The 26,093-nt window shown below is 40.1% G+C and overlaps 2 protein-coding genes across 2 annotated transcripts; both read left to right on the plus strand.

Annotated features, from left to right (window-relative positions):
- The first annotated feature begins 1,744 nt into the window (after positions 1 to 1,744).
- LOC142902292 (uncharacterized) lies at positions 1,745 to 17,062 on the plus strand. The gene is made up of 16 exons (XM_076047217.1): positions 1,745 to 1,971; positions 2,679 to 3,921; positions 4,594 to 4,629; positions 4,723 to 4,898; positions 5,770 to 5,941; positions 6,028 to 6,078; positions 6,548 to 6,640; positions 7,895 to 7,917; positions 9,335 to 9,361; positions 10,673 to 11,369; positions 12,357 to 12,521; positions 13,537 to 13,652; positions 15,043 to 15,147; positions 15,303 to 15,474; positions 15,813 to 15,854; positions 15,938 to 17,062. The coding sequence occupies exons 1-16, from the start codon at positions 1,760 to 1,762 to the stop codon at positions 16,034 to 16,036; spliced, it is 3,429 nt and encodes a 1,142-aa protein (XP_075903332.1). The 5' UTR covers positions 1,745 to 1,759; the 3' UTR covers positions 16,037 to 17,062.
- Positions 17,063 to 17,903: 841 nt separating this feature from the next.
- On the plus strand, positions 17,904 to 23,826 carry gtf2h2 (general transcription factor IIH, polypeptide 2). The gene is made up of 15 exons (XM_076047213.1): positions 17,904 to 17,990; positions 18,941 to 19,024; positions 19,129 to 19,206; positions 19,372 to 19,408; positions 19,901 to 19,987; positions 20,089 to 20,139; positions 20,311 to 20,365; positions 20,783 to 20,888; positions 21,526 to 21,614; positions 21,706 to 21,903; positions 22,548 to 22,611; positions 22,699 to 22,802; positions 22,913 to 23,015; positions 23,192 to 23,231; positions 23,515 to 23,826. Exons 2-15 carry the CDS (start codon positions 18,969 to 18,971, stop codon positions 23,623 to 23,625), a joined length of 1,179 nt encoding a protein of 392 aa, XP_075903328.1. The 5' UTR covers positions 17,904 to 17,990; positions 18,941 to 18,968; the 3' UTR covers positions 23,626 to 23,826.
- Positions 23,827 to 26,093: the final 2,267 nt, after the last annotated feature.

Here is a 26,093-nt window from a genome sequence, read left to right on the forward strand (position 1 = left end):
ACGTCGGGCTCGTTAACATTTTTTTTTATTTTTATTTTTTAAATGTGCCCTAAAGAATAATTATAGAAAAATCTCCTGTTAACTACTCTTATTTAACCAACAATAATTAAAAAATATATATAGAAGAAAAATAATATAACAACAAAAAGTAGACTATCAAGAGCACCCATTACATCTGTTTCATGTTTCACGTTTAAATATGTTATACGTGATATCTGTCTGGTGGGTTGAGAGTGATTCATCCAAATAAGTCAAAAATAAAATCACACTCATTATACAATGTAGCCCTCTTTTCTTTTCTTTTTTTTATAATAAATCCCTAAAATATTATCAAAGATGGAGACATTCCATTAAGGCAATATATTGAATAATAAATAAGCTTTTCTTTGGTTAGTTAACAAGTCGGTTTTAAGATACTGCATTTTACACACAAACTCTTTGAGCAGTTGTGAGTTTAGTTTATTTGTGAGTTTCTGCACTTCCATCAGATGTAGTGTGTCAATTGACTGTTGTGTCTTCATGAGGCTCCTTTACTTGTTTAAGGTACAAAGGACTTGCTTTCAAACATCTTAATTGCAGCCTTTTAACTCTGCAGTCACCTACCTTCAAGACACATTTAATCTTAGAACTCAATGAACGCACCCTCTAGTCTGTAGCAGTCAGAAGTATAATGATTTTATGTGAATCTCAAACATGCAAAATTTGATTGGGATTTCCTTAACCTGGACCTGTTTACCTCTGTATGTGAATGTCCAAATATAAAGAAAGGTTTTGTCATCTATCAAATCACATCTCTAACTCCTTTCCATACTCAGTTTGAACTTTAGCAGGTCATCATGACCTGCTAAAGTTGCGCCAAAAGTTATGGTGCCATGCGATTGGTTGATTACACTACTACTCAAACAAAGATATTTGACTTTGGGGTGACATTTATGGAAAATATAAAAAAACTAAAAAATTGCCGTGAATCAGGGGCTTAGAAGTATTTATTAAAATATGAGCTTGCACTCTGGTCATGTCAAAATGTGCACAGTATGATGAAGATGAATGACTGCCTGAATCCAAATGACCATTGAACCAGAACGTTTTGTGGCTGATTTGGGGATCATACATGTATGAACTCATAATCACTCTGTTAGGGAACAGCATTATGCAAACTGAAACACTGCACAGCTGTAAGTTCACCGTAGTAGTTGTATACATGTACAGTTCTGTGAGAAAATGTCAGGTGTGCGTAACAAATTCTACAATTTCATTTAAGTGGTCTAAAAAAAAAAAAAAAAAGTAATAACAGTCCAATGTTGAGTGACTGTGCATTAAAAGGAATGTCAGCCTGTTTTCCTCCTCAATTCCTCCCAGGATATCAGCTTTGTTTGCATGTAAACAGGCCCAGGTTTCACACAGAGTGAGTATAAATAAATTAGGAAACTATATTGACATTATAAGGTAATTTGATAATATTTTTGGTTGGTGGTGTGCCATGGGATTTTTTTGTAAAGTAAAAGTAAAAAATTGCCTTAGCTCAAAAAAGGTTGAAAAACACTGCTGCAACGTACTCAGCGACGACACATGGTTTCCTGATGTGTTCAGTGTCGCATTTCACCGATAAAAGAAACGTAATGTACTGCTGTAGGCCTACTTAACAATGACCTAAGTTTCAATCGATCCCCATTACATCTCGCAACTCCCCTGGTACCTTACAAATTGTCAGACACATCGGCTGAGGTGTGAAAAATCCGAAGACTGAGGAAGACAGTGAATGCATCGCTGGGCTGGTCTGACTGGCCAGGTGAGTTTCACCGCGGCCGTGATCTGGGATCAGTTTCCTCTGCCGCCGATTGCTTTTAGCGATGCTAATGTTGTAGGGTTACCTGACCTGAAAGCAGTAGTAGAGTGCCTCGAACAAAGGGAGAATGACAAACAAGACGGCGCCTGCCAGTTGCACGGCGAGAAAGGAGCGTCAGAAGGTAGGTCAGCATCAAAATATCTGAAATATCTGCCCCAATTTCTTCATTTTTTAGCGTTCGAAATGAGGTTTTGGTCATCGGAGCGCCTTTTCTGTTGTCCGTTTAATATGTTATAGATTTTCCTCGCGTAGCTAACCTGGGATGCTTAAAGACACCTGTTGCCTTGTTCAGTACAGCTTCACCTTATCGTTAAGCATGTTGACACTTAGACCGACTTACCTGTCTTGCTTTAGCAATAGTTGCGTGTGTTCATCAGAGTTTCGGCCCATGTGTAAACATTTTTCGTCCTATGGCTCTGGCCGCGACCATATAATAGTTAACCTCGTAAAGTAATCCAATGGTAACCAACCTATTTGATCGCAATGAGGATGATGAATGCTGAATGGGAAACTAACAGGCGTTTTACTCACAATGCTGCTTTGTTATGCATGATTGTAGGGTCTGTATATTGGCTAACAACAGAAATGAGTTGGGTTGCATTCAAGAGTCAGGTGTTGATAATTGTTGTAAAATGAATGAATAAATGGATAAATAAAAAAAATAATCTTAGTCATTCAGTAGAATGAATTTTATTCTTATTTGCTTGAACATTTAACAAATGGCACTATGTCTGCATGTATGTATGGATGCATGTATTTTTGGTTTACTTTCTTAGCAAACATATCATGTGGAAACAGAGTGGAGTCTGAGCCCGTGTCCTTCTCTCTGCAGTGAGCACACACTCTGGGTCCAGATGTCTTCTGTCGGCAGGTTTGACCGGGTGCGGGAGATTCCGCATTATGACCATGTCCCGGTGGGTTCCCTGCCTCGGGACTTGGATTTCCCTCCACCCCCGGCACCCCTGCACGACACACTACCCACCCTGAGCTTGGACCCTCTTCCCCCTCCCCCTCTACCCGGGCAGCCAGCTGTTGGGCCCGGCGCTTACTACCCGCCCAGCGATGACGAGCCCATGGAGGCGGACTGCGACGCCATGGACATCAAGCCGGTGCACCGCTTCATCCCCGACTCTGTCAAGAACTTCTTCCGTGGCAGCGGCAGCAACCACGGCAGCAAGGGGTGGTCCAACCCCCAGCCCTCGTCCCATGAACCTTACTCTCCCTCCCCGGCTCCCTCATCCAAGAAGAGCGCCAACGGCCACACCACATCTGGAGTCCCGTGCTCTCCTCCCCACTCCGCTCCCCCGTCCCCGTCCCTTCCGGGCTCCTACCGGGACCCTTACGGCGGCTCGGGGGGCAGCTACAACTCCGAGAAGGAGCGGGACGGGCTGCTGCTCGGCGACGAGGCGCTCAGCTCCGCGTCGGCCGCACACACCAACCTCTCGGCCCTGACCTACCAGGAGAGGGTGGAGGAGTACCACCAGCGCTACGCCTACATGAAGTCCTGGGCCGGCCTGCTGAGGATACTGGCCTGCGTGCAGCTGCTGCTGGGAGGCGCCGTGTTTGCCTGCGTCTGCGCTTACGTCCACAAGGACAACGAGTGGTTCAACATGTACGGATACTCCCAGCCGCAGCTCTACGGCGGGCTCGGCGGCAACATGGGAGGCAGCTATTACACAGGCCCAAAGACGCCCTTTGTGCTGGTGGTCGCCGGTCTGGCCTGGATAGTGACTGTCATCCTGTTGGTTCTTGGAATGACCCTCTACTACAGAGCCATCCTTCTGGACTCCTCTTGGTGGCCGTTCACAGAGTGCTCCATCAACCTGGTCTTGGCGGTGCTCTACATGGCCGCGGGGATTGTGTACGTGAGGGACACCATCCGAGGAGGGCTGTGCAACATACCAGTCTTCAGCAATGGAGTCAACGCAGCGTTCTGTCGCACAGAGGCCGGCCAGACGGCAGCGATCGTCTTCCTCTTCATCAACATGGTCCTGTACTTAATCAGCGCCGGAGTCTGTCTCAAGCTGTGGAGGCACGAAGCAGCCAGGATGAGAAGAGAGGCACTGGAACAAGAGGTCTGACATGCAGAGCCTGTGCAAAAATCTACTGAAACCAAACGTGTAATGTTAAAAACGTTACACTTAAAAAAAAAAAAAGGGCATTTAAAGCAAAAAGAAGCCTCAACCCCCTGAAAATTAAAAACTTTATATTTAGCTGTATCCTTGCTTAGGAGTGAGAAAAATATACGCTACCAGTCAAAAGTTTGGACACTCCTTATGAATTTAATGTCTTTCCTTTCATTCTCATGACGATTGACATTGCAGTTTCTCACTGAAGGCATCAAAACTACCTATAAACACGCATGGAATTATGTAGGAAACAATAAAAGTGTAAAATAATTCAAACAAATTTTATATTTAAATTCGTCCAAATAGCCACCTTTCATAAAAAGCATATTCAGAGTTATTTAACATGTTATTCTTTGTTGCATAATGACCTGTATCTTGCTCATATATTTGATGTCTTCAGTATCTATCTGCATGGTAGAAAGTAAAGCAAAAAAAAAAAAAAATGCATGAGAGGGTGTGTCCAAACTTTTGGCTGTTAGTGTATTTAAGTGTAATTTGCTTTATAATATATGTTATTAGATTCAATGCCCCCAATACACTTAGCGAACTTAGAAAAAAACCTAAATAAAACCAATTAAACTATTATTTCTTCTTTTTTCTCTCTCCAATCAACCCCAGATGAAGACTACAGGGTCATCTGTCCCTCTGTCCTTCGTAAGTTTAGAGTATCTTGACTTATCTTAACCTCTTCAGGTTAGCACATTGCTCCTAGTAGACATGAAGTGACCACTCGACTTTGTGTTGCAGCTGGGCCCATCTTCCAGGTCGTCAGTGCCAACTCCTCCGCCCACCATCCAGCCAGACATCATGCATGCGTCCAGCTCTGCAGAAGGTGCAGTGATGAAGATGGAGCCAGAGATCCTCCGGGGTCATATACCGGCCGGACACATCCCCAAGCCTGTCGTCATAGCTGACTATGTGGCGTGAGTAGAATCATTCTTAGCCCATCAAACGCAAATATTTTTTTTCAAACATATTTTATTGACTTTTCATCAACAAACATACAAAGAATCAGCTAGTACAGCTCTAACAAAGTTACGGTAAATAAGAAAAAACAGCAATAATAATGTACATGGGTTACGTCAAAACAAATGTGGATCAGAAACACTGATTACATCAGAGTCAAGTCAAGGGGTGAGATTTAACTTTTCTCCTCTTTTTCCCAAGACTGCAGCTGGTAGCAACTTGTGTAAAATATTTTGTTAAACATTAATCTCTCTTTTAACATTGGAACTCTTCATTATGTATTTTATATGATACAACAGGACAGAAAGAAAAAATATATTAAACAGGCAACACTGGCACATTAAAAAAAAAAAATCATTTTGTCAAGTATCAATATTAAACTCTAGGGGCAGTATTTAAAATTGTCTAGGAGAAATAATCTTACTTTGTGATTGAGCTTTTAGTGAGACACAGGGGAATTTGACTATAAATTGCTTTAGAGAGATGTAATCTCATCTGCAGCAATATGAAAACCATCTTCATTATCAGCCTGAACAAAAAAACCTTCCTGTATTCAACATGCTTGCAATTGAAACAACTTCTTACTACCAGCTTCAAAATAAATTTAAATTTCTTGAAAACTGAATTAAAAACATGGGAAGAGGAAATGTTAGATGAACAATTAAAAAAGAAAATTGAACAAATGACCCTACAATTTTTTTTAAAGATGGGATTCAGGTTACTCTATTTTGAAAACAAAAGTTCTTGTCGCTAGACTTTTACTGAAGACTCTTAGTAGCATCACATTAACGTCTGAAAAATAAGTGTTGTGCAATTTTGTTCCCACAGAAAATACCCAAGTATCCGCTCTGATGAGGAAAGGGACCAGTACAAGGCCGTGTTCAATGACCAGTATGCTGAGTACAAGGAGCTGCATGCAGAAGTTCTGGCCATGGCCAAGAAGTTTGAGGAGATGGACGAAATGATGAACAGCCTTCCTCCAAGGCCCTCCAGTCAACTGGTACAGTCTGCAGACACTCAGACAGAGAAATAAGATCATGCACACAGACAGTAACTCAGCCCATGAATTTGCTGCTGTTGTTTTAGGAGAAGGAACGGATCAATAACATCTTAATGGAATATCAGAGGAAGAAAGCTGTAAGTATTTACTATGCAGGGAAGTATTTATCTCTTTATACGCTCCCTCACTCTGCATTCATACCATGCATCAGTTCTTTTACTTAGGAATATAAATAAGGCAGCTTGTGGGGTAAATTTAATATAATTGCAGATATTTCCTTTAAATTTAAAAATAGGTATTTCTTGAGCATTTTGACTAAATCAATGAAAATGGAAAATTGGTATAAGTTTAAGAGAGTCTGTTTTGGATACTCCGATAATCCCAATCAGATCAATGTGTGACATAGAAAGTCAAGCAAAATCTGAAAACATGGAAAAAGCTCACCCATCAAGTAATGCGCAGGGTGTAATTTTTCATACTTGGTTTGTTAGTTGGAATGCAAACAATGCAAAAATATTAAAGAGACATTCATTTTCATAATAGGGCCGAGTTAACGTAGGACGGCAAGATGTGGAATTGACTGTTTTTCTTTTATTTTGTATCCAGGATCCGACATATTTGGAAAAAAGGGAGAGATGCGAGTACCTGAAGAACAAGCTCTCCCACATCAAACAGAAGATTCAGGAATACAACAAGGGCGTAGAGTGAACTAATCCCCACTTAACAGTGCAGTTTGACACTGCCTTCAACGTACCAGCAAATATCTTGGAACTATCTAAGAACCCATGTTGTGTTGGGCGCCACACTGAGTAGTGTCTCTAATGTGGGAACTGAAGCCCAGTGTCATCTGAGAAACCTGAAAACTGTTGATTGTGGATAGAACTGTATTAGCTAAGCTACAGCAAGTACACGTGCTATGTGTGTTTATGCATGCTGTTGGGTGATATCATAACACCAGACTTAAAAGGTGCCGATAGAGTTTCAAAGGCATATCATTTTTATTGCTTTATTGCACTGCTGTGTACTGACTGCGTAGCTGAGATGACAAGCGCCTCTTTTTAATATATGAGAACGACACTAATTAAGTAAACTTAGTTTAATTGCACACTTTTAACATTGGAAGACGACTGTAAATGTAACATGAGAAGCTTTACGTCAACAAGAGAAACTAAAGGTAAAAGAGAGAAGAGGTGCGACCCAGAGAGCATTTCTTTCTTATTCTTTTTTTTATTTTAAAAGTACTGCAACGATGTGTTGTCATTAAACTGTGTGGTAAAGTCTGAAACTCTTGAACTGTAGCTTGATAGTCATTAGTCGGCAAAGCACCGGAACCTCAAGGATGCAAAGATTCTGAAATGTGTGAAGTTGTAAGATCAGAAAATGCCACAAATTTATATAGTTGGAGGTATGATATGGTGTTGTGTTGCACATGGATGTTTTCTCCTCCTTTTCCTAAGAGAAGCTTCACATCAAACTGGAATTTTGTATTATTTATTTTGACATGTAACATTTTTTTTATGCGCAGATCCCTGTGATCCACTGTGATCGTGTGGACAGTCACTAAAAGCTGCACCACACTGTTAACATTAATGTAGTCCCCTTTTTTTTAATATTTTTTTTTTATTATTATTTTTAAATATAGATACTATGAATACACAGTATGTGTTTATTGTATATTGGATGTTTTCTTTAGACTTATTCAGTTAAGTACTTTTCCACTTGTGTGCTGAAATTTCTTTTTCATCTTTAACCAAATTGATTTAGCTTTGGTATGACAGCAGTTTTCTCCTTGGTGAATATTGCTATTAAAAAGTTAATTATAACCTCTCTGTCTCTCCCTATTTGCACATAGATATATACACAAAAGTATTAGGTACACTTCAAAAACACATCAGATTTAAAGGTGTGTGTGTGTGTGTGTGTGTGTGTATATACATATATACACACACAAAGTATATAAGTGTACGTATATATATGTATATGGATATTTGTATGTGTATATATATGTTGCTTGTTCAGTCATAAATGAGGTTTAAGGATGATATAATAATAGTCTTCAAATATCCAACTAAATTAAAAAAGTAAGTGTTTTGCTTACTTAATTCTACTACTGCTATTACATAATTAATGAGTTGCCTTTTGTAATCAAACTCAAATGAATAGATATTTTAAAAATCATCATGCTGTAAACAGTGATTTAATAACCACTGTGGCTCTCTTTGTCTATGGAACAGATGAGTGAGTTTACTGCCTGGGATTCACAGCAGGAAGGACTGGTATGACTGAGATGCTGTGTGTGCGTGTCAGCTTGTTTCCTATATCGGGATTTTCCGACACTGGAGGCATTTTTCTGTGGGGGAAGGTTTTGATGACAGTCTTTCAATTGTTTTTCTTTTTTTAATAGGATGTGGCAGTTGTTTTTATTAATTCAACTGAGCAACACTATTGAAGGATTAATCATGTACTCCAAAAATGTCATTTTAATTATTATTATTATTATTATTATTATTATTATTATTATTATTATTATTATTATTATTATGTCCAGCACTATTGACGGCCAGAAAGCAGCCGAGCAGCCAAACAGAAACTCGGCGGTCGTGTCCTTGCAGCCACAGGTGGATGGGAGGAATGGGGACAGGTTAGTCCTGTGTGACCAGGCGAAACCACGTGACCAGCTCATACACCTGTGGGTGCGTCCCTTTGTTTAGCCTGATTGCGAGCGTGAAGATTCGCCTATGATGCGTTCGCGCTCCCAGTGTGCGCGTTAAAATAGCTCGGCGTCTCCGTCGTTCGTTGCCATCGGCACGAGTGTTTTTTTCTGAGCTACGGGTGAGTCTGATTCGTTCAAATTATTATTGTTATTTGTTTTTGCGTTGGGTTGAATCTCTTAAAAACACAAACATTTTCCTCTGATAACGACAAGGTGGCTGAAAAAGTGTTGCGCTACTGGTGAGTAAACGAACAAAATTGTCAACGCGCCATTTTAGAAGACGTGAATGGCTCATCGCTCATCTCATGACTCGCTGCACCTGTTAAGTAAATTGATTGTTGTTTGTCTTCACTGTCGCTCACTGACGCTGCCAAAAACTGTTGTCTTTTTTTTTTCTAAAAATAAATAAATAATAATAATAATTAAAAAAAAAAAAAAAAAAAAAAGAGTAAAAAATGGCGACAATATACTTTAATATAGTTTAAGCACGTCGTTAATTTAGACAACGTCCCTCAGTTTTAATTTTGAAATTGCTGGTTTATGGGGAGAAAATGACAGTCTGCGTTTGTGGAGCCTACCAGCATATGGCCGCCCGCTGACTGCTGCTTTGTTTCTCCACAAACAAAGTGAGTCGCGGCTGCTGTTGGCCGACATTCAGAGACTTGCCTGTTTTGAAGGAGCAGGACCTTCCGTCATGCGCCACATAAGCAAACACTTGAAGTGCTCGACTTCCAGCACATACTGACAGACGATACAATGCAGGAACAACATGAATAAGTCAGTGGCGCAAAGAATAGATGGAATGCGTTCACACAGGTGCGATGCAGCAAACTCTGAAGTCACCTTGGGAAAGCAAGAGGAACTTATGACACGTTTAACGTGACCTATATTGAATGTTTATTTCAGGGCCCCCAGATTCATGTCATGTTGTTATACGCATATACTCACAGTCAATCGATCAACTAGTGGATATTGCGGAGCAAGTTCTTCAACTGAATCGGTTCGATTAGTCAGATAAATGCTGCTTTCGCCTTTCAGCTGTACACGCATTTGCACATTTAACAGCATGTTTGAGTCTGCCTCGAGTTTCTTTAGACTCGGCCTGCAAAGTAAAACATGAATGCGACAGATACCTGATGCTCTTGCTGTGATGCCCATTACTACAATGTGATCTGGAGAGTTTCCTTTTTAGGTCCAGTGTGTAGAATTTAGATTGATTTATGATTTTTATATTTGTAAAAAAAAAAGAAGTTTTTTTTTAAAAACATACTGGCCACAAATACATGAATAAAAGTGTATACTCGCAGTACAGTAAAACTAATTTGGTTTCCCTGCCCTCAGAATGGTTCTCAAAGAGAATAGAAATGGAGCAATAAGGGTCTTCCTCCTATTTGGCTGCCATCTTGCGCTGCCATTTTTAAACCCGGTATTTAAGGAAGCCCGCATGACAGTGTCCTGAATACAAAACACACTGTCAAGCGGGCTTCCTTAAAAAAAAAACAAAAAAAAACTGTGAAAAGTATTTCTACTTTACTTTTTATGGTGTATATAAAATGCTTTTGGCAAAGTGAAATGGTACCACTGCTCTCAATGTTATCCAACATTGCAGATGCTCGCATCTTGCTAACAACCGTGTTTCGATAATTTCATTCTCAATGTTTTTCAGGTTGATCCAAGTGGGATTTCAGTATGCCAAGAGACAAACACAAGCCCCACCACTCCAGTGGTAGTAAAAAGTAAGTTGACAAGCACTCCCGCCAACAAAATACACTGATATCATTGACTCATATACCTTTAGCTACTAGCCATAGATTGACTCTCTTGTTACAGTTTTATCAGATTGACTCTCTTGTCCCTGCAGTGAATGAGATGGAGGCTAAGTGAGACTAATTTGAGTTTGTCTTTGTGGCAACTTTGAAAAAGGAATCATCTTGTCATGTCTGCTTTATTCCTGAATGTTCTACGTCGAAATGATCACGCGACACGCTCCTGACCGCGCTCTTCTGTTGCAGTCACAGCAGCAGACACAAACACAGCGAGCCCATGTCCAACCCGGCCTACTCCTACTACCCCGGGGATCAGATGCTCCATTTTTATCGCTGGACCTCACCGCCCGGTGTGATGAAGATCCTGTGCATCATCATCATCGTCATGTGTGTGGCTGTGTTTGCCTGCGTGGCCTCCACACTGGCCTGGGATTACGACATGAGCCTCATGGGCATGGGTGGCGGGGCGGGCTTGCTGCCTGGCTACGGCGGCGGCAGCTACGGCGGCGGAAGCTACGGTGGCGGCAGCTACGGAGGCGGCACCTACGGCGGCGGCTCCTACGGGGGCGGCATCGGCGGCGGCAGCTACGGGGGCTACGGCGGCACGCAAATGGACCCCAAAGCTGGCAAGGGCTTCATCATCGCCATCGCGGCCATCACCTTCATCGCCGTGCTCATCATATTTGTGCTGGTGGTCTCGCGGCAAAACGCCGCCCGCTCGCCCAAGTTCTACCTGGCGACCATCATCATCTGCGCCATCCTCGCCTTCCTCATGATCATCGCCACCATCGTGTACCTGGTGGCGGTCAATCCAACGGCCCAGTCCACGGGCTCCGTGTACTACAGCCAAATCCGCCAGCTGTGTGCCCAGTACCAGACCCAAACCCAGGCCCAAGGCATCTTCCTCAACCAGTACTTGTACCACTATTGTGTGGTGGAGCCCCAGGAGGTAAGAGTGTGGCAGGAGGGATCGGATATCCTCCATCGTGGCTTCTCTCTAGTGCAGGGGTTGGCAAACTTTTTGACTGGTGGGGCCACATTGGGTTGTAAAATTTGACAGAGGGGCCGAAAAAATATATCATGGGACACATTGAAAACATGTCCCTAAGAGTCAATTGAAAATGAACAATGTGTCTTTAAAGCCCCAGGGTATTTAGCTTTTCATTGAAATTACTCTTAAAACACTGAAGAAGCAATTTTATGACTTACTTTCTATTAATATATTTTCTTCAGATTTGTCGGGCTGGATTAAAAAGCTTAATGGGCTGCATATGGCCCACGGCCGTAGATTGCCCACGCCTGGTCTAGAGCTACAGTAAAGCAATCAGAAAGTTAGTCTGGTGATTGAATAATCCAAGACAGCGGTTCTCAACTGGTGGAGTTTCAGGAACTGCATTTTTTTTCCCCTCATCATGAAGTCGCGACCCAAATTCAAATTCAAATTTATTCTACAAAAACAAAAAATGCTAGCGCACTTTCTATCATGTCTAATCAATAAATTGTTGAAATTAGTGAATTGAATTGTCTGTCCTGCAAAATAAAAGTCCAACATTTTATCTACATATTGATATACATATTTTTTACCTTTTAAAAAAAAAAAAAAAGGAAACTGCCCACGAAGCTGCAACCCAATCAAAACAGCTGCGCAACCCATGTTTTGGTCGCAACCTACCAGTTGAGAATCGCTGATCTAAGACGATGTTTGAAACTTCTTTTGAACGTCCTTTTAAGTTTTTGCTGAATTCAACTGAACTGTTTTGTTTTTTTTGTTTGTTTTTTAATTAAACCCTGCAGCAGTCTTATGTCATCAAACTTTTACAGTTTACATTTAGCTAGACAAGCAGGACAGTGGACACAGATCAAAGAAAATGTGTCCAGTTTCTGTTGTCTCTGTTCTGTTTTCATGTGAGTTTGCTGAGTCATGTGTTTCTTGCAGGCCATTGCAATTGTCCTGGGCTTCCTGGTGTTTGTTGCCCTCATCATCTTGCTGGTATTTGCTGTAAGGACTCGCTCCAAGATCAGAACCTGGGGCCGAGACCGCATTCTCTGGGAGGAAGTAAAGGTCATCTACGAGGGGACGCACAACAGCGTCGGCGAATGGGTGTGTATACATGTTTGTTTGTTTTTAGGTATATGCATCAGTATACATTTAAATTGGGGTATACCATTTACAACAATCAAGTTTTCTTTTATTATTATTTTTTTAACCAATTGTCTTTACTGATAGAATGGACATTTTAGCTGGGCACATTAAGTTAAGAAAGCTGGTCCTGTCGCCTAAATTGCACATCTACCCTTTTTGTTTGGCTAATCAGGTGGAAGGAAGGAAAGCAGGAAAAAAAACACTGTAAAATCTTGCCGATCGTGTGTGTGTGTGTGTGTGTGTGTGTGTGTGTGTGTGTGTGTGTGTGTGTGTGTGTGTGTGTGTGTGTGTGTGTGTGTGTGTGTGTGTGTGTGTGTGTGTGTGTGTCTTGGTTTCGTTTGCAGTTTCTGGGTGTGGTTTTTGAAGCCTTCTGTATTTGCAGAAGTTAATAGGATTCTCTCACAGGGCCGAAAGCCATCAGACCTCAAAACCTAAAAAAAACAACATTTTAAACTCCTACAACTTTATGATTTACAAGACAGCACATATACAGTACATTCGGTCTGAATAACTACCGTGACGAGTACAAGGAGGTGAAAGGATTTGCTTTCTTCAGGAGTGCAGTTGGTGCTCACCAAAATCGCTTGCATACCATTGTTGGTTTCATTTGAGGTAGGCGGACTTTTCCAAGAACACTCTCTCTCTCTCTCAGTTGGCTGGCAAAGAGACAATGTTTTGTTCATCATGTTGTTGCGAGCAGTGGTACCACTGGTATTCAGGCTTGCAGGAAGAAGTCACAGAACCAGTCGGTCCTGCTGAATGGCTTATACAACCAGAACGTTTAGCATATGCTCTACAATAGGGTCAAGCGTAAGAATAGAAACCTGATCAGCTCACCGAAACCTCAGACATTTGGTTTGACTAACATGTTGTTATAGACATAGTTAAAAAAAAATCTATTTATTTTGCGTGTATGTTAGCTATCAGCATATTGTACTTTCACTGACATGTTTGACTTTGTTTCTTCCTTCAGGTGAAAAACGTGTCTGGTGAGCCAGATGTCCTGTTGAATGATCCCAATCCCTTTGTCGGCGGGTCCAGGGAATACCTGGATGACCTAGACCACAACAAGCCTCTTTACCTGCCAGGGTAAAATGTCACTCATATTTTTCAACACATTCACAGGTCCAGGTTTTTGGTCAATTAATATTCTGACCCTGCTTTGAATGTAATTTATGTAAGCTACATTGACAAGATGTAATTAAGGGTAACCAGATGCCATGCTTTGTGTTGGACTGCACTGCAACCCCCCCACCCCCATGCGCCCCGCTTCCCGTCATGTCATCTGCAATTTAAAACTTTGCAGCCACACCCACTGCATACTCATTGAAATGATGGACTCAGAAGATTTAAAGAAGGTGCAGTTTCGTTTGGTGCCGCATTGTTTATAAAGGCAAGAAGAGGTTGAAAATGAGACTTTTCTATGTTGTTCTAGACCAGCAGTCGGCAGCTCGTGGCTGCTTTTATCCCTCTGATGCAGCTCCCTGTGGCTTTGGGAATTAAACAAATCATTTATATATTATACAAATATATATAATTATTCATATTTATAAGTATTAATTAAAATGTGTTTTGTGTTAATGCGTTAATTTCTAAAATGTAACTCTAAATGTAAAGGTTATGGTGATCTTGTAAAATCTAAGCATAACATGTTAAAAAAAAAAAATGTTGACGCTCTTATTATGCGTCCCAATCGCTAATGTTTGACACCTGTATTGAACTTTTCAAACCCAGGTAGAAAAACTGTGAAGAATTCTAAGAGAAGCAAAGTGTCTGAAGAAAACACTAATGTTTAATGTTGTCATTTCATTTTAAATGTCAAAAGGCTTTTCCGTGGGAAACGGCTCCAAACGGCTCTTTGGGTGGTAAAGATCGCTGACTCCTATTCTAGACACACATGACTGAAAAGATTAGTTGCAATAGTTGCAGACTATTTGGTATTGCAAATGTGTGTTGTCTCTGTCCTACATTGGGTTAGCTGGGACATCCTAGATATCAATCAATCAGTCAACTTTTATTTGTAAAGTGCTAAATCACATGCAAAGACGATAGGATGTGATTGACCAAATGGAATGAGTCGTAGAAAGATAACGACTACAACAGTAACAAGAATGGTCTGGTATTTTAAACGCATTTCCAATGTGTTATATTAGACCGTCAATATTTTGAATCAGATAATGCAACTGGAGTGCTGATCATTGAGGGAGTGACTGTGTTTTCCTGTCAGACAGGAAGTTCTAGAAGTCAGATTATGTGCTGTTGCAGGAGAGAATCATGGTGTTTAATTGAGAGTTGATGTTGCACATTACCAAGCTGTAGTTTTCTGTGGTAAAAGATGGTTGGAGAGATGGCATTCACTATATCATCACATTTGTAATTCTGCAGACTAATTTTAAAAATGTTTCTAGATCAGAATGCCTGCAATGGTAACTCTACAAGACCATGACCACAGAGTATGAATTAATATTTGTATTTGCAGGGACTCTGAAATCAGCAGCTCAATAGGAGGTCTGAAACCCAGGCTGAGAGACTACGACCCTGGGATGGAGTCTGGAGATGACTTGGAAGAAGAGGACTTCAGCGTGTAAGCACATGTCAAATGATAGAAGAAAAAAAATATATTTGACCATTTTGTAACTATATCATCTACCACTATACCTTATTTGTGCTGCAAAGAAATGTACAATTTCACTTGATTTATCACTTAATTACTTTCCCTTTTTTTCCCCCCATCCAAAGTATGTTTCCCGCCATTGTGGATGAACAGGCGCGTTTGAGCTACAAACGAGATTTTGAGCGTGACCACCAGGAGTACAAGAGCCTGCAGGCTGAGCTGGACGACATCAACCTCAGCCTGGTTGCCCTGGACAAGGAGCTGAACCGACACCCTGAGGGTAGTCCTCAGTTCCTGGTGAGTGTGGCGGGAGTGAAAAATACAACAGGTGTTTTTGTCTAATATATGTGGCTTTATACATGAAACATGCTTGCATAAAGATTTATGAGAGTGTTAAGAATGATGTGTACATTGGGATGAACTTTGATAACACTATGTTTAATTTAAATCTTGATTTGAAGTAAAAAAAAAAACACAATTTGAAGTTGGTGTAAGGATTTAATAGACGTTGCAACACACATTTTGTTTTTATCAAAAATCATGCTTTGGTTTAGGAATTCAGTCATTCAAAAACAAATATGTTCAGCGTTGGCACCTTTTGCTTTGAACATTTCTGTCCATCTTTCTTTTCTCAGGATGCCATGGATGATTTCACAAGACTAAAGAATCTAAAAAAAGTAAGGCATTGATCATCAAATTTGTAGAAATCATGTTTGGACATCAACTTAATAGTTTTTTTCCTCTCTCCTGCACCCTGCAGTCCTCCAACTACGAGATTAAAAAGAAGAGGTGCAAATACCTGCGGTCCAAGCTGTCGCACATCAAGAGGAAGATCAGCGAGTACGACAGACGACCTTGAACTATTACCAGGCAAAATTATTGTCATCTTACACGCCAATACCTATGCGACTTTAATGTAGGTGTATACATTGTATATTATTTGTATCACCTTTAGATTCAGACTATTGTGATATTCCAAAATGTGATTTGGGAGATATTTGATTAAGTACTTTTCTTTTATTACAGTTTTTAAATGTATAGTTTTTATTCCCATGTGTAATGAAGGTACAGCTAAAGCAAGCTGTGAATTTGCGTCATTCTGCACTCTTGTAAATATTATACATTTTTTGTGATAATTTTCTTCTGCGAGTGTTTTTGCGTCAATGCTGAAGGTTGTCTTGTAGTATTTTATTCCACGGAGCGTGTCGGTGGTCGACAGAGAAGTTGAAATTTTACTTAAAGGATACACGGAAAAGGATACACAAACCTTTGGTTTGTGTCTGACCTTTGATTCATGTGTGTTTAGCCATTTATCGTTTCCAAAAGCAAATGAACAAGTCTCCCTTTTTACCAGGATCTCATCATATATTTATTTTTTATCAGGCTTGTGCAGGTGATTCATGCAGAGCAAGAAGACCTAAGTCTTCAAACTGAACAACTTTGTGCATATAAGTATGTTTTAGAAAGGGAAGGAATTTTCAAATAAAAAAAAAAATTGCTTGACATTTTTCTGTTTGAAATTTTATGTAAAAATGGTTGTGTTTATTATAGCAGCGGTACTGAGTAACGAGTAGACAGGTGTCATGCCGAGTTCTGAGTCTACAGCAAGATTTGTGACTTCTCACTTCCAGCATCAGAAACCTAAGAGCCATAGTTAAAATATATATATATATATTGTTTATTTCTTTGTTAGTCGCTAAACATTTAACACAATGTCACAATATTCAATCATCAGTGTTTCATTAAACTCAGAAGCACTTGGCTAATCACGGTGACCTGAAAAAAATTATGTTTCTGAGGGTGGCTTGTGTTTTTAAATACACAAAGGTGACTTTGATGTTTCAAATATGATCTGTCATCAAAATAAACATGCTGATTACTTCTTTGTATGTGTATCCGTTATTTTTATTTGAAATGCCCAGAGTGTTTATGGTGGATTTAGATGAGTATAAAACTTTGTGTGTCAAGACAGAAACATGCTTTCCACCACCAAGAAGTTCTTTAACTTCATTAATCCCCTCTGTGAAGCTGTTTCATTGCATTTCTCCCATATTATTTGTAGTTGACTCTAACTCTACATACTAGCAGCAGTGGACTGTTGCAGTCAGGGCGATCCGTGGTGGTGACCAGAAATTGTCAACAAAGCCAAGCCAGATTAGCCACACACTGTTTTTTTTGTTTGTTTGTTTTAACGATAAAGTGACAAGAAACCCTCCCAATCAATGAGCTCGAATTTTTCTTAAAATAATTTCTGCAATTCAACTTAGAAGGTGAATTTGACATATTATATAAACGAATAATATGCAAATCAATATATTTCAAGTTTTTATTTCTTTGGATTTTGCTTACCAGGTCTTGCAGCTTAAAAAAAAAAAAAAAAAAAAACCCTCCAATTCAAAAACTCAGAAAAATTAGTTTGTGGGTTTGTGGTTTTAATAAGCTGAAAATCTTAATCAGCAAAGTTACAACAAGGAACTGAGATATGTCAATTTGCGTGTAATGGCTCAATAAAATTTGTTGGTTTCATCTTTTATGTTAAATTGCCAAAATAAAGCAACTTTTACTTGATATTCTAATTTTTCGGGTAGTACCTGTATATACATGCATTATAAGAGCACAATATGCTATTTTAATGCATGTATATAATCTATGGCAAATAAATAAACGATATCGCACTCAATGATGTCTCTCTGTTACATGCATTATCTCGGCAGAACTCGGAATGACACCGGGCGGATCATTTCTCTTGAGTGCGTGTTTCCATACGGACGGGAACTCCGTCGCACACGTTGAGTTGTCCATGAGCATCGCAGGTACAGCAAACATCTACTGTTACCTTGATCAGTTTAGTCAGTCATACTGCACAAAACAGACTATTTTCTGAATTGGGTTCACTGTCCGACTCATGAATCGCCCAAAGCCAGGCCTCTGTTGAACCTTTTTTTGGGGGGCATAAACCGTTAACCGGGTAGCTGAAACCGAAACATCCATAGACATTTGTTTAGCGCCGCTCCAAGTTTAAATGCCTGGTGGGAGTTTACTAACAACAATTTGCATTTAGTCGCGTTTAATGTCGATAGACTGTTGTTTTATTGTTGTGGCAGCGTCCATAACCACTTTCAGGTAAGCCCTTTCTTTCAATTTTGAAAATAAAATAAAATAAAATAAAAGTTACTGCTCAGAGTAAAGTTCCATGTCGGTGTTCACAAGGGAAACCAAAGCAAGTGCTTATTTGAGGGCAGTCAAATCTGAACCATGTTTCTTTGGAGCATCAAGTCAACCTTTTAGCTGCTGACCGAGCTGCTTCAATGTGAAAATGTGTCTTCCCCCTCAACACACTGAACTCTTATAGACCACGTTGCTTGTGAATATTCCTAAAGTGTCAAAATTGCTTTAATTACATATATCCGTTTCGTTTCACATTGTTGTACATCGCCACAACAATACATCCAACTCCCGTTTTACATGGCAACGCAAGTGTGCAGGTGTATGTGAATGTAAAGAGCACAGTAAGAAACGAACAGCCCAGTCTGAGCGCTTTTGTCAGGTATTTTAAAGAAGCTATTGTTCTGTTCATAACGCTTTATGGGCCGTACTAAACTATACTGCCTCAGAAAAATTCAGTTATTTGTTAAATTCAGCCAATTATTGATGTATTTGTTTATTTCTGCTTGAAGTGGAGTTCGATTCCTGAACCCAACAGGCAGGCCACATCATGCAATGCAAAGAGAGATTATTATTTTTCTCTACACCTTTTGGACAGTTAGACGAGTCGTTGGTCGAAACACATCATGGATGAAGAACCAGAGAGAGCCAAGCGATGGGAAGGAGGCTACGAGAGAACATGGTAACTGTGTTAGCATATTTTCTGCATTCTCATTCACATTTAAATGCTGTTTTCCCCCTCACGTTACCTGTTATTGAGAAGGTTGTGGTTTTTTTTTCCTGCAGGGAGGTTCTGAAGGAGGATGAATCCGGCTCCCTCAAAGCCTCCGTTGAGGAGATTCTTTTCCAATCCAAAAGGAAAAGGTGAGTATGTTTATACATGCAAAGAGTTGAGACATGGTTTTACTGCAGCACTGAAAGTTTCCCCTTATGTGCTGTTGAGTTTTTTTTTTAATTCCGTTCTCTGTGGCAGCTTTGCCATACAGATGTTCTAAGTCTTTGGCATGTCTGCTTTTCAAAATTTCATAGGATTATAGAGAGCTATGGACAAGTGAGGCTTGGAATGGTAAGTCAAAGATTTTTTTCACAGACTTTTCAGTATTGCGTTTTACTTTAAAAAACAACAACAACAAAAAAAAAACATTAAGTCTTTTTTAAGATCCAATAAGGTGGAATTGTATTTTATAGGCACATCTGTTTTGGTTACCTGTCCAAATTTTGTAGTTTTTCCTGATCAACTACAAAGACTTCAGTGGACACCACAGAGTAGCTACTTTTAATTCACTAGAAAATTACCTCTGCCATATATTATTTTTGCAGTGGTTGCCATGGTTCCTCAGGATCTCTTATATTTTTTGATTTTATTATTATTATTGTTATTTGCTTGAGTCATCACTGGTTACATGCAGCATTTGACCAATTTTTGTCATCACAACACAATAGTGACAATTTTGAGCGCCCCTCACAGTTACACCGGAACAATATTAAACAATGATTTTGAAAATATGAGCAGAAATGATATGTTTTAGATGTGTAAAACTGGCAAGGTCTTCTCTAGATGCGCCACCTCTATGTGGTGGTTGACTGTTCAAGGAGTATGGAGGACCAGGATTTGAAACCAAACAGACTGACCTCGACCCTGAAGGTAAACTGCACTACGCTGCCATCCCACTTTGAGCCAGCATTTGTCTGCTCAAACAAAATGTAATTGTAATGTAATTTCCCATCTCACATTCCTCTCTGCAGCTGCTAGAGGGCTTCATAGATGAATATTTTTACCAAAACCCCATCAGTCAGGTATGTTGATATTGTTTTTTTAGTTCAGTTTTTTTTTTTTGGACATAGGCTTTCAAACTGAACACCGATCATCTGTTGCTGTCTGTAAATTTGTGTAGCTCTGGACATCTTTGACTGTTGCAGTTTTTCGCAAGTTCTTTATGTGTCAGTGGGTGCTCTGTGTACTTTTAGGTCGGCATAATCACCACCAAGAATAAAAGGGCAGAGAAGCTGACTGACCTGGCAGGTGAGGAATCAATTCACAGTCCCACATGTATTTCTTTTGTTCTGCTCGCTTACTTTATTTGGATATTTTTTAATGCGTGACCTCACGTAAAGATATAAAAATACTCGGTGAGTACTCACTGAAAGTCCTTATATTTATCAGTATTTATTGGGGGAGTAAATGGCAATTCTTCCCTCACCTATCACAGTTTAAAGTTCTAAGGGCAGGAAAACCAAATGACTTTTATTGCACTGCGAGTATACACTTTTATTAATGTATTTATGGGCAGTATGTTAAGCTTTTACCAATATAGAAATCATAATTGAGGCCAAATTTTACAGACTGAACTGTTAAATGATTCAGCCTGCAGTTTATCCACATGTGTACAGTATAATACCTGAGTCTCATATTACGAGGTTTGATTCTTCCCCCGATCAGGAAACCCAAAGAAGCACATTGCAGCTCTGAAGAAAGCCGTGGACACCGTGTGTTTAGGAGAGCCGTCCCTCTACAACTCTCTCAACCTGGCCATACAGACTCTCAAGTCAGTTCTCACAGTTTTTTTTTTGTTTATTGAATGCACAGTTTACTGTGCTGTATCTGCGGAAGAGGATTGGAGCTACAAGAAGAAAAAGATTTCAATATGAGAGCTGACGTGAAAAAGACTAAATGTCGCAATGAATGTCAACGTTAAGTAAGTCAAAATGTCATGAATAAAGTCAAAAGGCTCTGCGAACAAGTCTAGTGGAGTACTTCCGTTTTCGCCAGTATCCTGATTACTATGGGTGAACCTAGAGGGATACACCTGTTTTCGGCACTTTACTTTTAACTGTGGGTAACTGGGTTAATTCACCATCCATCCAGTCCACTCGCCAATTTCCACTTCAATTGCTTTGACTTTCGACACTTCGACACTGTTCATGAAATTTCTACTTTATTCACAAAATTTTGTCTTTTTTAACGTTGACTTCATTCGCAAAATTTTGACTTTATTCACAAAATTTTCACTTTTATACATCAACTTTTTTCCACAAAAATTTGACTTTATTCCCGAAATTTCAACGTAAAACTGAAATCTTATACGAAAATCTCCTTCCTGTAATATTTTTTTCTCTTCTTGTGGCCCTCATCCTCTTTCGTACGTATCACCACCTCAACCATTTTACATTGTTTTCCTGAAGGCACATGCCTGGGCACACAAGCCGGGAGATCCTGATCATCCTCAGCAGTCTGACCACATGTGACCCAGCCAACATCTACGAGCTGATCAAGGAAAGACGGCGTTCACTTGCCTCATCCTCGCTTCTGTGCTCGCCAGCGCGCGCTGTTCATACTCTGTGTGGATCATTTGTTCCTCCGACAGACGCTGAAATCTCTGAAGGTGCGGGTGTCCGTCATCGGCCTGTCAGCGGAGGTGCGCGTGTGCACAGTGTTGACGAGGGAGACGAGCGGCTCTTACCACGTCATCCTGGACGAGGGTCACTTCAAAGAGCTGCTGATGCTGCACGTCAAACCTCCTCCGGCCAGTTCGTCGTCCGAATGCTCCCTGATACGCATGGGTCAGTATGCAGCCACTGTGGCTGCGCACACGTCGGAACTGTCGTGTCATTATCAGCTGGTTTTCCATTATGAAGCCCTACATAGAACACAATAGGATGCAAGTGTCTTGCAAACATACGTTGCACTGTGACTCAGGAAGACAGGTGATTGAGTGTCACTCACCTGATTTTACTTTTTACTTGATGTGTGGTTACTGGTCCTATCTATCTGTCCATCCGTCCACCAATCTGCCTGTCCAACTAACCATCTATCAGTCTGTCCAACTATCTGTCCAACTGTCTCTGTCCGTCCGTCCGTCTGTCTGTCTGTTTATCTCTGTCTAACTGTCTGTCTGTCCAACTACCTGTCTGTCTGTCTGTCCGTCCGTCCGTCTGTTTATCTACATGTCTGTCTGTCTGTCCACCTATCTATCTGTCTGTCCAACTGTCTGTCTGTCCAACTACCTGTCTGTCTGTCTGTCCGTCCATCCGTCTGCCTGTCTGTCTATCTACCTGTCTGTCTGTCTGTCCACCTGTCCGTCTGTCTGTCTGTCTGTCTGTCTTTTGCTAAAACAACAAACAGCGTTTGCAGCTCCGCTCTTACAAAACACACAACATTTTCCCAATGACTGCTCAACCTCATTTTGATTTGCGTGTCTGCTCAGGCTTCCCCCAGCACAGCAGCGCCTCTGTGACAGACCAGGACACCAAACCTTCGTTCAGTATGGCGTAAGTAGCAGACTGGGCTGCGTCTGGGCAGCAGGGGAGTGCAGTAGAGGGGGTTTCTCTCACTCGGCCACTGTGTGTGTCTCCCAGTCACGAGGACGGCAGCGGCGGTCCAGGTTTGTCTCTTGGGGGATACTTCTGTCCACAGTGTCGCGGCAAATACACAGAGTTGCCCGTCGAGTGCAAAGTGTGCGGTAGGTCTGGTCGACTGGTCCCATTACATTTTTATTTCCCCCAAATAATTCTGCGTTTACAACAAAATCATGAGCTCTGACTCATGTTTGTGGGATGTGTTGTCTCAAAGGTTTGACTCTGGTATTGGCCCCCCATTTGGCCCGATCCTTCCACCACCTGTTCCCTCTGCAAGTCTTCACAGAAACGACAGTGGCAGAGATTCAAGAAGACAGGTGACTCAGTTTGTTGCTGTTACTCGATGTGTTCAAAACACAACAATTTGTACTAAAGCCCAAATGCCAGGCAGCGGACATATCCTGGCTACGTTGGCTTTTGTTTGTTTGTTTTTCAGAAAAAAATATGTCATCAATCTTTGTTCACGGAAATTATCCTTTTTTTGTGGTTTTAGGTTTTGTCAAGCTTGTCAAAGACGGCTGAAAGATAAAAGTGTAAGTACAGTGGTTGAGCGGTTGCTTTGAAACCATGGAGAACCTTCAGGATACTGCTCAAAAATGCCATTACTTTTAAAAGATGACTCAATTCTTCTTCTATTCTATCCAAGGATGGACTTTTAGCCATCCGACTATACATGGGGCAGCAGTGAGCCCTGGAAATGTTTTTGTTTTTTCAAAAAGCAACATTGTACAATACTAAGGTGGAAATTTGTGCACCGGCTTTATTTGTTTCACTGTCAAACGGGACTTTTTTTTTTCTTTTTCTCTGTGTTTGTAGATACTCACCTGTCCAACATGTCACAGTGAGTTCTGCCTGGAATGTGACCTCTTCATCCACGACTCTCTCCACTGCTGCCCCTGCTGCATTCACAGTCAAAGTGCCTCCTAATTCTGCGAGGCTGACCAACAAGGCCACGACTCCTGTTGGGTTTTTCCAGAAACTCACTGCATTGTTTATATACTCGTTTGTACAGTTCTGTTTTACCACATGGCAGGTATAATAAAAAAAAAAAATGTAGATTTTTTTTTCTAAACTTTTTTTGTACAACTGCAAAGCAGTCTATTTGTACTAAAACAGTAATGCCTAGTATTACATTGTCAATTCTGTTGTCCATCATTTATAAAAAATACATTACTTACATTAAATACATTCTTGCTTAAAATATGTCATGAAACTTAAATAAATATAAATCCTCACAGAAAAATAAATATTTATGATAAATATTAAATATATTTTATATATATTAATAGATATCGTGCACACACATGTGGACATATAATGTTAGATTGCACCTGTGATTTTGTGATTTTAGGTACGCACCTAAACACATACACTAATTACATAACAATGAAAATTGTTGTTTTCAATGAAAAATGAAAACAAAGACTTGAGGACAAGAGACAAAAATACTGAAGAGGATTCAGGGAATAAGATGTTATAGTTACCGACCAATTTTTCTTTTTCTGACTTTTGATGAGTTTTAAAGATCTAATAAGCGATTCGAATTCCAACGAAAAGTGTGCAAGGTTCGGGCTTTGTGGATAAAAAATGTTGTGCACAAAATTATATATAAAAAAAAAATTATAAGAAATTTAAGGCATAATGGAAAACTAAAATGGAAAAAAAAAAAAAAAGTATTTCAAATTGAAAGAGAGGGCTGTCTTAAAATTTGGGGGAAAGTGTGAATTTATAGCTGCCCTGAACTTTTTGAAGACAGGACAATATTTGTGGGGTAACAACCATGTTCTTCTACAAGCCCAAGTTCATATTAGCAGAGTTCCGACAGCATTTCCCTCTTGGAATGACAGACTAATCTTCTGAAAGAAAGAAAGAAAGAAAGAAAGAAAGAAAGAGGGGTGTTCTTTGTTTGCAGATGATGGGGCAATCTGGAAGAGGGGACGAAATGTGGGGTTTATTGTACAAAAAAATGCAAGAAGATATTTTAAAAGTAGAGAAATAGGCAAATAGTTGGGGATTTAGATTTTCAGTTGATAAAACAAAAGCAATGATTTTTACAAGGAAAAGACTTGTGAAGGAGGTAAAGTTAAAATTATATAATTAGGATTTGGATAGGGTTAAGCACTTTAAACTACTAGGGATATGGTTTGATGAAAGACTCACGTGGACAGTGCACATTCAGAAAATGATTGACAAATGTAAAAAGCTGTTTTTATTGGGTTCATTTACAGGGTCATAGTCAGGATCATCCAGCGCAAGTTACTTTAAAACCATGCTGGGAGAAGGAGAGGAGGAGAACAAAGAGCTTTGGATGGACAGTGACAGAAAAAGCAAAACAACAGCAGATAGATCAGTTACAGATCAGCCCAACAGTGCCCGTTCCACTTATACAGCCATTGTTATTTCCAGAGTTTACTGTGGATCTATCAATATTAGATAAAAGGAAAGACAAGAATTTTATTCTTACAGCACAGACAGTACAAGCATATATTGACAGGTATTACAGTTACATACAGATATACACAGGTGCATCAAACAGCATCAAACAGCATGAAATGGCGGATAAGATTGCAAAGGGAGCGACAAAGAAGGGAAATATCGAAATAAATGTTGGTATTTGTCGGAAAGAAGTCAAGAACATAATAAAAGGGAAACTAAAGGAGAGACGGCAGAAACAATGGGAGAAAGAAAAGAAGGGGAGGTGGTGTTACAGAATCCAGAAGGAAGTTGGAGAAGCAAGGAGTACAGGAAGAAGTAGGAGGGAGGAGATAATATTCTCACTAATGAGGTTTGGGTGTACAGGGTTAAATAGCACATTGCACAAGACAGGGAAGCAAAACACGGGGGGGTTGTGACTACTGTGGTGAGGAGGAAACAGTAGAACATGTTCTAGTAAAATGTAAGAAGTATAACACACAAAGGAGACAGATGATACAAAAACTCAATAGACAAAAGGAAAGGGTCAATGTAATTAATATACTGAGGGGAGAAGCACGAGGTGAGAGTTTTTTTTTTTTGTTTGTTTGTTTTTTTTTGGGGGGGGGGGTTGTAAAAGCAACAGGGTTGTTTAGAAGAATATAGAAGCTTGAATGTTTATTTAGTGATTCATCTATTTTTATTGATTTAAATTCTTTTTTTTTTTTTTTTTTTTTTTTTTTTAATAGTTAAATTAATTTCATGTAGTTTCAGAAAAGTAAGTCAGAATGATCCATACTCCTAATCAGTTGGTGCCGGTAATTCACCAGTTTGTAGTTTGTTGAAGAAGGAACGAAAGCGAGTCAAAAAAGATACCAGGATGCGGCATCGTGCGCTGTCTCTATTCCCGTCCAATCAATGACTGCCACGTGACGTAATTTCCGCAACGACGGCTTTTACAGGGGCCGGCGGGAGTCGGCTTC

This window comes from Nelusetta ayraudi, unplaced genomic scaffold, assembly GCF_046127955.1.
Source record: "Nelusetta ayraudi isolate G7.1 ecotype Tasmania unplaced genomic scaffold, CSIRO-AGI_Nayr_v1 ptg000092l, whole genome shotgun sequence".
NCBI classification, from domain to species: domain Eukaryota; kingdom Metazoa; phylum Chordata; class Actinopteri; order Tetraodontiformes; family Monacanthidae; genus Nelusetta; species Nelusetta ayraudi.

Bases quoted from the DNA above. Each gene is read 5' to 3' on its own strand.
- LOC142902292 (XM_076047217.1), top strand. From the start codon at position 1,760: ATGCATCGCTGGGCTGGTCTGACTGGCCAGGTGAGTTTCACCGCGGCC. The intron at 6,641-7,894 runs GTAGAGTGAACT...ACACACACAAAG, and splicing joins TTCAGGAATACAACAAGGGC to TATATAAGTGTACGTATATA. The intron at 15,475-15,812 runs GTGAGTGTGGCG...TTCTTTTCTCAG, and splicing joins AGGGTAGTCCTCAGTTCCTG to GATGCCATGGATGATTTCAC.
- gtf2h2 (XM_076047213.1), top strand. From the start codon at position 18,969: ATGGATGAAGAACCAGAGAGAGCCAAGCGATGGGAAGGAGGCTACGAG. The intron at 19,409-19,900 runs GTAAGTCAAAGA...GGTCTTCTCTAG, and splicing joins GACAAGTGAGGCTTGGAATG to ATGCGCCACCTCTATGTGGT. The intron at 23,016-23,191 runs GTGACTCAGTTT...TTGTGGTTTTAG, and splicing joins GCAGAGATTCAAGAAGACAG to GTTTTGTCAAGCTTGTCAAA.